General features: G+C 41.8%; 1 protein-coding gene across 1 annotated transcript in view; it reads left to right on the plus strand.

Moving 5' to 3' along the window:
- LOC137256236 (integrin alpha-4-like) overlaps nt 1-9,708 on the plus strand; it is a 101,322-nt gene extending 91,614 nt beyond the window's left edge. Inside the window, exons 12-22 of the mRNA XM_067793959.1 lie at nt 273-479; nt 1,119-1,291; nt 1,714-1,848; nt 2,915-3,132; nt 3,459-3,737; nt 4,046-4,220; nt 5,285-5,410; nt 6,662-6,781; nt 7,340-7,432; nt 8,001-8,120; nt 8,519-9,708. Of these exons, the coding sequence (XP_067650060.1) occupies nt 273-479; nt 1,119-1,291; nt 1,714-1,848; nt 2,915-3,132; nt 3,459-3,737; nt 4,046-4,220; nt 5,285-5,410; nt 6,662-6,781; nt 7,340-7,432; nt 8,001-8,120; nt 8,519-8,779 (1,907 nt within the window). The 3' untranslated portion in view covers nt 8,780-9,708. The remainder of the gene's footprint in view (nt 1-272; nt 480-1,118; nt 1,292-1,713; nt 1,849-2,914; nt 3,133-3,458; nt 3,738-4,045; nt 4,221-5,284; nt 5,411-6,661; nt 6,782-7,339; nt 7,433-8,000; nt 8,121-8,518) is intronic.
- The last annotated feature ends 3,282 nt before the right edge of the window (nt 9,709-12,990 follow it).

The following is a 12,990-nucleotide window of genomic DNA, read 5'->3' on the forward strand; positions in this document are numbered from 1 at the left end:
AACGGGCTTCAAACATTGTGCCGTGACAATCGAACGCTTTAACAACTAGGCTAACCAAGCGCCGTATTCCCACAGAAGCTATGCACTGATCCATTGGCGGTGTAATGATACGTTCAATTAAGTGAGATTTAGAACACTTTAAAGAAATAAGTATTGTTAGTGTAATTGTTGTATGTTTTTCTAATTATCATCATCATAATCGACTTCTTTGTGTTATTTTTAATTGTGTTCCAGACATCCTGATCGGAGTCTTTTCATCCTTTGTGTTCCAGATATCCTTATCGGAGCCTTTTCATCAGACAGTGCTGTTCTTCTGCGCACACAACCTGTCATAAATCTTCGAGTTACCATGGAGATAAGCCCACGTGTCATCCGCCCGGATGGACAGGCTAACTGCCTGTACAGGGGAGCCCCGGCCATCTGTATCACGGCGCGTATCTGTGCCCAGTACGACGGCATCAACGTCCCAGAGACGCTCGGTGTGTATTATCTGAAGGCAGTGTGAGTGAGTTCAGTTTTACGCCTCACTCAGCAATATGCCACCTGTATGACGACGGTCTGTACGTAAGCAAGTCTGTACCAGACAATCCAGTGATCAGCAGCATGCCCTTGGGTCAACGCAATTGGTGTACCTGACATGTTTCAACCAAGTTAGCGAGTCTGACCACACGATCCCGTAAGTCGCCTCTTACGACAAGCATGGTTTGCTGATGATCAGTTCAAAGCTGGAGGTGTTGGAGAGGCACCACTCACTCATTTACTTGATGTTTACATCGTACATTGTGAGATAAAGATCAAGTAGTAATCAATTAACTAATGATAAAGGTGTGAAAATATAGGCATTCTCGAAGGTGACATTTTTTTGTTTTCAAGATTCAAGATTCTTTATTAAGTATACAAGACAACCGGCCCATAGTACATGGGTAATTGACCTTGGTCGGATTAATTCCTAATCAACATAAGCACAATCACACTGACCATTTAAAGGCATGAATTACTTGACCTACTGATCATCCTTCGAAAGGTTGTTGAGAGAAATTACATTAACTGTTTTCGGTCATCCTTTCCTTTTGTGTCCCAGAAGTTAATATCATGCCTGTCAAAACATTCTGTTGCAGAGATTGACGTCATCCTGAAGGTGGACACGTTGGAAAGACACCGCAATGTCAGAAGGAGGCTATTTCTGCAGGACACAGGAAGTAACCAGGAAGTGGAGTCAATGAAGATCCCAATGAGGCTGTCAGCCGGACGATCCATGGACTGCATGCCGGAGATAGCAATTTTTACACGGGTAGGTCATGCGATATCCTGCTCTCGACGGTCCTTGTGTGTCAAAGGGCCCGGGTTGCTTGCCTAGTGGTCCAATTTCCCTGAGCAGAGTTGCTTCCCTTTGGTAAGTTACTCGTGGTCTGTTTCAGCGTCTGATGCGGACTGGCATTCCTCCAGTAGTAGGTTGACATGCCATGATATGACAGGAACGCTGTTCAAATCCACATTGAGCCAAACTCACTCAAATATATATAATATTTTTAAAATGTTTTACACCTATTTTGCCATTTTGGATACGCAAACTCATTTTTTTTTTACTAACCATAAAAACATCTTTTGGGCATCTCCAGATGTGACATTGGTGGAACTGTGTTATTTCTGCATGAATTTCTGTGTTATTAGACAAAATATTATGTAAATGTTTCCTTACATTTCTGTCCACAGAAAAGTCGTGATGTCATCACCCCATTGCAGATGGAACTGGATCACTCGATCAAACCGGGTACAACTGGTGTGGACCGGCACTGTGATGTATGCGCTGTGCTCAACATATACCACCCACAGACATATAGAATACAGGTGTGTAGAAACAGAGAACTAGGCGTTAATGGTAGTCGGACAGAATAGGCTTCCAGTACAGTCAGCACCTACTGTCAGTAGAATACTCACTCATGAAGATCTGGGTCTTCAACCACCCATGTTGGAAACTAATGAGATCGGGTGGTCTGGCTCACTGATTTGGTTGATACACGTTATCGTATCCCAGTTATGTAGACTGATATATTTGTCTGGCCCAGACCCGACAATTACAGACCACCGCCATATATCTATATACAGCCACCCATGTTGGAAACTAATGAGATCGGGTGGTCTGGCTCACTGATTTGGTTGATACACGTTATCGTACCCCAGTTATGTTGACTGATATATTTGTCTGGCCCAGACCCGACAATTACAGACCACCGCCATATATCTATATACAGCCACCCATGTTGGAAACTAATGAGATCGGGTGGTCTGGCTCACTGATTTGGTTGATACACGTTATCGTACCCCAGTTATGTTGACTGATATATTTGTCTGGCCCAGACCCGACAGTTACAGACCACCGCCATATATCTATATACAGCCACCCATGTTGGAAACTAATGAGATCGGGTGGTCTGGCTCACTGATTTGGTTGATACACGTTATCGTACCCCAGTTATGTAGACTGATATATTTGTCTGGCCCAGACCCGACAGACCACCGCCATATATCTATATACAGATGGACTACTGAGTGCGGTGTCAAACACCAAATAAACGCACATGTAGAGGCTACTGGTAATAGCTCCTGAATAATGACGTTTTATGTGTTAGTCCACTCGGACGCTGGGTTCAGATTAACACACATAACTCGTACCCATTCTACCTCAGCTAATTCATGCTTTATCCCAACAACATGTACCATCTTTCAACATCAGCCAAAGTCTTTGCCTGCTTGAAATCGGAATCTAGGTCTGCAAGTTGACCGAAACACGAGGATGTTCTCATCAAACATGCATTCTCAGTTAGTGTTGGAAGTAGTGCCAGTCCACCTGTTTTGGAAGTGTAGAATCTCTACGAAATGTCCATAGTCACATGGTACAATATTCTTGTTTCAGGCGGTGTATGACAGAAGCTGTGGATCCAACAACATCTGCAACTCTGACATCAATCTGATGGCCGTGGCCAGGTACTCCCAGAATGACCGATACCTTGTCATGGATAGCTCGCCCGTGTTTGAGATCGAGGTTGACCTCTATAACACCGGCGAGACAGCGTATCTCACGGTCGTGACCTTGACCTTCCCCGACAGCATCAGCTTCAGCCGGGTCCGGCGGTGAGTGCCGGTCTAGTAACCATGGAGACGGTTCATCCTGCTTTATCCTTCACAACGACTAAAATGTCTACAATTAGATAATATCATTTTAGATAAATAATCTTCCAAGAATATGCTGAGTTTTAATATGAGAAATAACTTCTTCACTGGAAAGCTTGATGTTCTAAAGCTGTTGTTCGGAGAGCTCAAAATAACTGTATGTTCCAATCTCTAAAGAACACAACATACGAAATGTCAACTGATGAGAGACTTGAAAACATTTTTCAAGATCTCAGTGTAAGTTCAATGCATGAGTTTCATTGTCGTCTTGTCTGACATTGCTGTAGGATCATGGGAAAGAATGACGTCACGTGCCTTTCTCAGAACGAGGCCGACACTGTAAATGGCACCGCGAGAATTGAGTGTGACGTTGAGAATCCTCTGGAGAGGAATGAAGAAGTGATCTTCAGTATCAGGTTCTATTCTCCTATGTACCACCACGACGACCTTGAGAACTACAACTTCACCGTCGTTGCGACAACAGCCAGCGTGGACGAGGACTGGGAGAACAATCGGGTCAATGTCATGGTCCCTGTTAGAATGGAGAGCAAGATCAAGATATCAGAGTGAGTATATTTGCCTGTCTCACGCCGCACACTGCATAGAGATTGACATCATGAGCATCGATGAAGATAAATTGAATACGATGACAATAAGACATCGAGCTCGAGAAGCTGATGTTTCAGTAAGCATAGATGTAAATAAGACGAGTGTGCTAACCTGCAGCTAGGCCTAGCATTTCGAGGCTCTCTTAGCGCTAGATAGTCGTAAGTTAACATTAATTTATGGCACCATATACGCGCTAAGAGAGCTTCGAAAATCAGATATACACCGTGACAACTCCCGTCTCCTTCACCTGTCTCTCTCCTTCCAGTGCCTCCTTGCCAACACAGATGCTGTTCTCACTTGACCCCAAGATCACGGATCCTGAATGGGAGTACGTAAAACACGTGTACGGTGTCAAGAACTACGGACCCAGCCTGTACCCTCGGGGACAGATCGTTATCCTCTTCCCTATGTCTGCCTACATCGCATACGTCAATCATACGGTAAGCTTGACACAGATCTAGGATGCGTCAAATACACAGATTGAAAGGTCTTCGGTGAAGGTACATTAATCATACGATGAATGAGATCGCCGGTCATGAAAGCATGCCAGACATAAGGTAAAGTTCGTCGGTCCTACGCCATGAGGGCATGTGGGCATTGATCTAGGACACGGTGACATTAACAGGTGGTCGTTAATAAAATTTTGCCGATCCTGTGGTGAGTGAGACAGATGGCCATTGATCTTGGACACTTCACATATACAGGAACAGGTAACCATTCAATAAAATTATATCAATCACACTGTAAGGTACGTCAAACATGCGGTAAGTAGGGTAGGTAGCCACTGATTGTGACATCAAATACACAGGGCGAGGAGGACATCAAATAAAGCGTGGCAATCGTATGGAAAGACACGTCAATCATACGGTGGCATACATCAGTCATAAGGTAAAGTGTGTCATACATACGGTAAGTAGGACATGTGATTGTTCACCTAGGACACGTCAACCTTTCGGCGGCTGAGACGGCTGAACAGTCGATAAACTATTGTGCGTCAAGAGAGTCCTGTGACTTTCTCCTGAACGTTTCCAGTCTCTCAAGCCACTGCACAATATATTATCCGGGACGAACTGTACAAAATGTACATGAAAGTCATACTTTCTTCTGTGTTTCCAAATCCATTCCACCAAGTGAAAGAGGAATACACAATGCGGGGTACTCACAATGAGAAATATTTCCTTTCCTATTTTAAAAGATGAGAATAAAACTTGATTTGTTTCACACAATTATATTAATTTCATGATGTATGAGAGTTTTGGCTCACTGTCTTCTGAAAGGGTCGTCATCGACGTCGTCATCATCATCATCATCATCATCAATTCCGTATAGATGGCCATGAGGCCAACAGTTCAACGTGTACTATAAACATACTGCGCCAAAAGCAAGTGACCTTTTCCTTGAGCAATGATTTCAAAAGAAGAGTTTTGGATCTGATTATTATATATAATACATTGTCACTTTCAAGTAAATGCAATATTTTCACCTGTCCACACCTTTCCCCCAGGTGGATCCCCCCATGAGTAGATGCAGGTGGACATACACTTCCATCTCTTCCGGGGGGTTCAGGACAACGGTCGGACCCACCCTGTTCGCAGCCAATGAGAGGGAGAGCTACCGCCCGGTCGAGCTGGTGAGTGGACATTGATGCCCAGGCTCGAACAGCATGGCATTCAGATTGTACGCTTGTAATGTTGTTTCTTTCTTTCTTTGTTTATTTGTTTATTTTATTTATTTATTTATTTATTTATTTATTTATTTATTTATTTATTTATTTATTTATTTATTTATTTATTTATTTATTGCCGCATGTGACCTGTAAGGTTGTCGTTTTCAGGAATAGAAGTCACAAGTACTTTAGCTTTTGAAAGAGCAACGGTTATCAAAAACACGATCTTTGCAGACAAGGATAGTCAGTGGTAATAGCAGTTTATGAAATAAGGTTCGTCCGCCCGCCCGAAAAGGGCTAGATTTCTGATTGACGGTTTACATTTACAGCTAGATAGCTCGGTGATCTGCTAACATTTCTAGATGTTCCATGCATAGGAGTAATTTTTCCATACCTTGGTGTCCTGTCTGCTTAAATCCATTTTGGGCTGGTAACAATTTGAAGATACCAGTCCTGATGTCTGGCTGGGTTTTTGTCTTATTTCATAGAGTGGTTGTACCCGTCAATACAATACTGACATACAACAGAAGCTACAGATCTTGTGCCTTAAAAACAACGTAAATATGTTGAAAAGTCTTCTTATTGTGACTTAAAACTCTCGACATTATGAACGCCAGTTTGTATGGTCCTAGGACCTGTCAAACATAAGTATAATATTTATCAAATTAGCCAGTAATGTGGCTAATCCTGACGTCAAGTTGGCATCAGCTGTATACGAAACCGTGCTGTAGTCATATTGCTGGTCTTACTGCTCTAGCTAGTGGTCGGGATATTGGGATACTCCACCACTGAGTCTAACAAAACCTAGTAGAAGGCCGCGTCAGGTAACCTTTGAGCGACCAATCAAACGCAAGACGGTTAAATAGATTTAACCAATCAGACAACGGCTACTGTTTAGGGATCGGGGGGACTTTCAAAATATGCAGGCCACTGACACAGATCGCTCCACAAACAATTATCCGCATATAACACAGTTATTTGTACCTGAAGTATATACGCTTTGGGGTTTCTGTTGACATGGTAACCATTAGCTAATATTTCGGCAAGGTGACATCTTTGAATATTGTCAAAAACACTATCTTTACTTAGTCTGAGACATGGCCATAATGTGTGAAGCCCATTTCTCTGGTATTCTTTTTCTGGTGTCCGTATATTTTCTGATATTACTAGAATATTGTATACCTGGTAAAACCTCATTAACAATTATCTCCTCAGGTTTGTACTGAGAGCGGCTGCATCAACATCACCTGCCCTATAAAATCACTGCGTGTGGACGAACAGTTCTTCATCACAATCAACTACAAGGTCAAAGTGTCCATTCTGAAAGACCTTGAGGTGAATATACGTATTGCTTTAATGGACATAGGTAGGTGTTTTTAAGTACCCATGTTAGTTTCCTAGCTGATGTCGACGTTTTGCAAATAGTAGTCCAACGCCATATAGCTGGGAAATGGCTGTGTGTGTGTGTGTGTGTGTGTGTGAGAGAGAGAGAGAGAGAGAGAGAGAGAGAGAAACCCTAAATATGGCATATTGGAAAGGAGGCCTTGTACTCGGTTTAACTTCCGGGTCAAGATCACATATATGACGTTGTGATTCTACCGGCGAATAACCATTTTGTAATTCATTGATTAAGAAAAGTGAATTTTATGATTTCTCCGAAGTGGTCTGTCTGCCCGTCTCCTCACCCAAGTAAGGTGGCATTGCAAATTTAAAACAAGTTGACTATATGTATGACATAAGTGTGAATAACTAAATTATGAAATAAAAAATTATTACATGAACTCTCCTATGCCAATCAAGCATTCCGTTTTTTAATTCATAAAACACTATTTGTTTCAACTTGCCAAAATGGCGCCGATCACCTGCCTCGTTTTTATGTGATGTGCGTTCCAGGTGAAGAGGGAGCTGCGCATCATCTCCAGTGCGGAACTGTTTGAGCCGTATTCTGACAAGTTTATATCTCTCAGCAAGCACAGGAATGCTTCAGTAAGTACAAACATAGTCACGGACCCAGGGTTTTAAACTGACTCACAAACACAAGGTATCGTTTTAGGGGTTGTTGCTGTTAATAGGAGGGTCATGTGAAGAAACGGTGTCGATAACTGCATGTTTTATATTTTGTTTGAGCCAGGAATGGATTAATGAACATGTGGGCTGATGATGAAAAGATGCACGTAAATGCTGTAAAAGAAACCACAGACTTAGCAAGGTCGAAAGTGTGTCGGGTACAGAAAATAGTGAGCGTCCCTGGGCGCAGTGAATTTGTTTGTTGTGCCCATTCGCTGTATTTTGCACGTTCTGGACTCACATTACCCAACGCGTAAAGGCCTGCTGACCAACAAGACGGCCTGCTGACCAACAAGACGGCCTGCCGAGTCTAGTCGATAGAGCGTCAGATTAGACTGACAGAAAGTAACAAAGGAGAAAGTACTTTATTGACTGTTGTCTCAGTCCTGGATGGATTTTTTTTCTCTATGACTTTACATACTGGCACTATCCAATATCCATAATAGATCGTGCTTGAATCTGATCATTTTTTGTTACCCCCTTTCAGGCCACGACATATATAAACGCGGAGAGGGTCGGTAAAAAAGGTTTCAAAGTCTGGATTTTAGCTGTCAGTATTGTGAGCGGCTTGCTGTTACTGTACCTGTTGGGCATCATTCTCTGGAAGGTCAGTAGCTGGGTCAGTGAGTGAGGGAGCGAGTGAGTGATGAGAAGTCTCCATAAAATCACATGATGAGCAGTCTCCTTAAAATCATACCATAACTCAAGGCCATTTCCTCAAAACTTTCGTAACGTTCGTAAGCCTGTGATAAACTATTAAGCTATGACAGGTCGTACCATTTTGTGGATCATGACCCAGGTTGGTTGGTCCACCATAAAAGCACAAGGGAGAAAGCACACAACATGTGCCATGTGTCTTAAAGAATTCTTTCTTTACCTCAAATATTTAGGGATTGTTAAACCTTAAACACAGTCTCACATTTAATTATTTAATTTTGTAAATATTTGTGATATGATGACAACGGCCGTTTAATTTAGTAACATATTACTTCTTCTCTTCTGCAGTGCGGGTTTTTCCGAAGAAGAAAACGAGAGGAGTTACAGAAACTGATCCAGTCGTCCGAGTCGGAAAAAGAGGCCTTGAACACTGTTAACCTTCCGGGTCATGACCCCGTCAATGACGTCATGGTACTTCCGGCGAATAACCACTTTCCCCCTCCGCACGAAGATGTAAATTTTAACAATAATCTTAATAACCACTGGCCGCCACCGCATCCAGCGTTCAGCAATGACACATACTTAGAACCAATCAACATGAAATCATAAGGGGGTAAGCATATATCACTGTATGCATTAATCTTGAAATGTTCGTAGGTGCGAAACGGAGACCGTCCAAACTTGGAAGAGTTCGTGGGTTGGATTTGGACTTTAGCTGCTTTCAAGCGCTTCCACGCAGTTAAACATGAAAGGGAACGGATTAGCAGACGAAAGCGAGTAAAGTGTAGAATCCAGGATTCCCAGATGGAGTCCATATTTTTTCATGACGTCAGGACCACGTGACTACTGTGCCAATGACCTTACGACAATCGTAAAGCAGAGGTGGCTTTCCAAGGTCTACTGTTACAAAACAATGCAGTTTAACAAGCTTACGCGTTCATTCAAATAAATGTTTGATCATCAGATAATTTTTTTAAACAAATGTACAGTTAAGGAGACAAAATTCAAAGTTTGAACAGACCAGAACCTTCAACCCGCAGTGGCGCGGTGGGGTAGCCTAGGGATTAAAGCGTTCGCTTATCACACCGAAGACCGCATGGGTACAATGTGTGAAGCCCAGTAATGGTGTCCTCCGCCGTGATATTGCAGAAGTATTGCTGAAAACGTTGTAAAACCAAAGTCACTCAAACACTTCCATACCCCGGCGAGTTCCTTTAAAAGAATGTAATAGAACGGCCATGCTGTTGTTAATCCGGACCATTTCACTAAGCGTCCGGATTATCAAGGTTTCTCTTTACACTGAAACTGAAAACTCTCCATGTCACTCTTCTAAGCGTTTCCGTACTCCATGAAAGGGTGCGACGTTAGCCTCAGCTGCGTTAGACATCGAATATTTCATATTATATATTTACATGATGCCATCCAGTATTTCCGTTTGCAATTTGAATACATAGGGCGTTTGTTTGTATTGCTTAAACAATGTGGTTTCGCACTGTCGGTCTTTATTTTCGCCTACAGGGACGTAGCACTGTTTTTTTTTAGGTTTTCTATCATTGTTTCTAGTTCATATTTTAACACGTGATATATCGAAGTAAACAAACGTTTATTTTTTTTGTAAATTAGTTTTTTGTTAAATCCAATTTCTTGACATGCGACATATTCGTGTGATGTAGCCAAGTAGTTACAGCATTCGTTGACTGGCTACACGTCCGGGTTCGACTTCATGGTTCCAGTGGGTATTTCTGGTATCGGGGAGATGGGGTAGCGTAGTGGTTATAGCGTCCTCTGTAAATCCGGGTTCGATTCCCTATGGACCTATTGTGTGAAGCCCATTTCTAGTGTCCCACGTCATAATATTGCTGGCATATTGCCAAGATGGCGTAAACCTAGACACGCTCGCTGGTAGTTCGCGTCTTGATATTGACGGCACATTGCCAAAAGCTTCGTGCCCTGCCACAAAAACACACGCACACTCGCACGCACGCGCGCACGCACACACACACACACACACACACACACACACTGTTTCTGTTTGAGCGCTTTTCCGTAATTCAGTTTTTGTACATGCTGGGATATGTATTAGACTTTTTAAAAATTACAAACAGCACATGAATAATATCAATTGGGGTGGGACTGGTAACCGGAAGGGGTGAGTAATTAGTTGGATACCCGGCCCATGTGACTAATACATTAAACAATGTATCCTATGTTATGCTCTCATGAGTATAAGATTGTATTCTCTTTGAAGATTTAAACATTGTGTACAGACACTTGTTTTGAATGTGCTATCTCATTAAGATACTGAAAAAGTAAAATTTTAGCCAACGAACTGAACAATACTTGACATTTCTTACAAATTTGATGTCAGGAATGAACTTATCGGGTGTCCGGTTAGCGTGGGGTAGGACCATTGGGCCTGTCCCAGCCCTAAATATTAATATGTCGTTAAACTCCTGACAATGAGGGGCGGTGGGGTAGCCTAGTTGTTACGGCGTTCGCTCGTCACGCCGTAAACCCGGGGTCGATTCCCCACATGGGGGCAATGTTTGAAGCCCATTTCAGGTGTCCCCTATATATATATATAACATTTCCATACCAAGCTGAAGTATTCCATTTTTGTCATCTGAAGCTGGTTTCATTTTGAACTGGGAGCCATTGTAAATATCGCCAGATTTGGGTGCGAAGATAATGAATAAATGAGGATGTGGTTATTTTCAAACATTTATGTGTACGAAAGTTGTGACCAACTGATGTAATTGATATTGTTTTATCTGTCCACACTGTAGTTAGCTTGTGGTGCCGTTTTGTTTGTTTTGGGTTTTATATCTACATATATACCGGTAATATTTATTTCAGGTACATAGTCACAAATGTATTTTAAAAAATACGTTTATTTATTCGGTTTAATTCATCTGTATAGAAATGGATAATACTTTCAAGCAGTTATATTTGGAATTATACGCAATAGGCGATTCAACGTGGTGGCAGCTCGTATTAGTAATATTGACTTTCGACAGCCAGAGGCCAAAGATCACTTTGTGGAACGTTACCCGGATGTATAACCACGTACAGGTCGAAGTCTCAATAACTCGACATAGCTTAATAGAGGGGATACCTGTATTCATCTGGCACACATCCAGATCAGTTCTCTGCTTTCTCGTGTCGCTAGAGTGTTATCCTGCTACCATTTGTGTTTTGTGTTTGTATTTAGGATATGTCTGTTGATTATGTGGTTCTATTATAGTTCCGTTACCCTATTTCCTCTAATGAACGTCCAGTCTTGAAGTCTGTTAAAAAAATAATTATTAGAGGAAATACGGTATTTTATAATGCATTGTCAGATCATCTTCGATAATGCGGGGTGATTATTACTGTAGTATTATATTTACTCTTAAGCAGTTCGACGCCGCCGGGGCTTTGTCCCGTTTAAAAAGAGTTTAGCTTAACTGTGCTGCTACTTTATACAGAGTGTACGCTACATACGAGGATGTGTATTACAAGGATATTAGACATGGATGAATAACTGAGCGAATGTATGAACGTCATTCTGGAGGTATATTTGTACATGTTTTGTGGTCCCTGACAGTGGAGGTGACGTTATAAGAATTTATATTTATTTATGTCATGTTGCATATTAACGATTCATATATAGCGCATTGAAACATGCGGAATAATTACACAAAATACTTGTGAATCATACGGTGCTGGAGAAAGAAAATGTTTAAAGAAAGATGATATAAATATTCGCCCTGCACCACAAGATGGCATACTCTCACTAATCCGGACCAATTTCTCTAAACCGGACTCTGTCTCCCAGACAGAGGCGAGGCGCCATTGTACATAACGTTGCTATCACTAAAGTACTCCAATAACCCATGGCCAGCAATGACTTACGACAGTTGTAACGCTGATGTGGTTTTGTACACGGCAACCTTTAGCCCCTTTATTCGAAACATGAATAAATCAATTATTACCATTTGCTAATATGGACACTTGTTAATCCACACGATCTTACTGCGACTTGTAACACAGGTTGATATGGATAATGTTATGTGAATGCATTTATGGGAATGTAACATTGTAACACTTCTCTGCAGCCTTGGTGGAATTGAATACTTTGATGGCTAGTTTTGCTATCTTCTCATAATCATTATCAGTGTCAAAACTACTACATATATGTCTTAAATGTGCATCGCTAATTTTGATTTGATTCCATGGTATCAACAGTGTCGCATCAATATTAAGGTTTTTCCTCTGCTAGCGCTAGCTTACTAAATCATTACACATTTGAAGCGGTAAGCAAAGACCGTATCTATTATGCTAAGCTAGTAAACTAAAAGTAAATGAAAGCCCTATCTGGCTCATATTTTTTCAGATTTACACATAGTTAAGTAGTGATTGTCTCGTTTTTAGTACACAAGGACAATTTATCGCTTTCTTATGTGTATCTTACGTAAGCCTGATAGCAGTGTCTTTGTCCGGATTGGAAAGCAGCACAATTTAGACCTTATTGAATAGTTCTCTCAGACCGGTTCGCAACATAGAATGCGCATGAGCTCAGCGAAGCAGAACCGTCGCCAACACTAGGCAACCAGCTTCAATTCTCAATTACATAAGATAGGCTGTAAACCGGATGCACATTCTAGTGGTACCGGATGTAGATCTTTATGAAATCGGAAGCAGATGTCTGCATGAACTGGATATTGCTTTGCTGACGTGACTCGTGTCACTGTGCTAGTCTGGAGTCACGCTCGGACAAAACCGAGAGTTTAAAGTGTGGGTCACCAAGTCATATTGTGAAGTTGTGCCAAATGTGTCTT

The sequence above is a fragment of the Haliotis asinina genome, chromosome 11 (genome assembly GCF_037392515.1).
Source record: "Haliotis asinina isolate JCU_RB_2024 chromosome 11, JCU_Hal_asi_v2, whole genome shotgun sequence".
NCBI classification, from domain to species: domain Eukaryota; kingdom Metazoa; phylum Mollusca; class Gastropoda; order Lepetellida; family Haliotidae; genus Haliotis; species Haliotis asinina.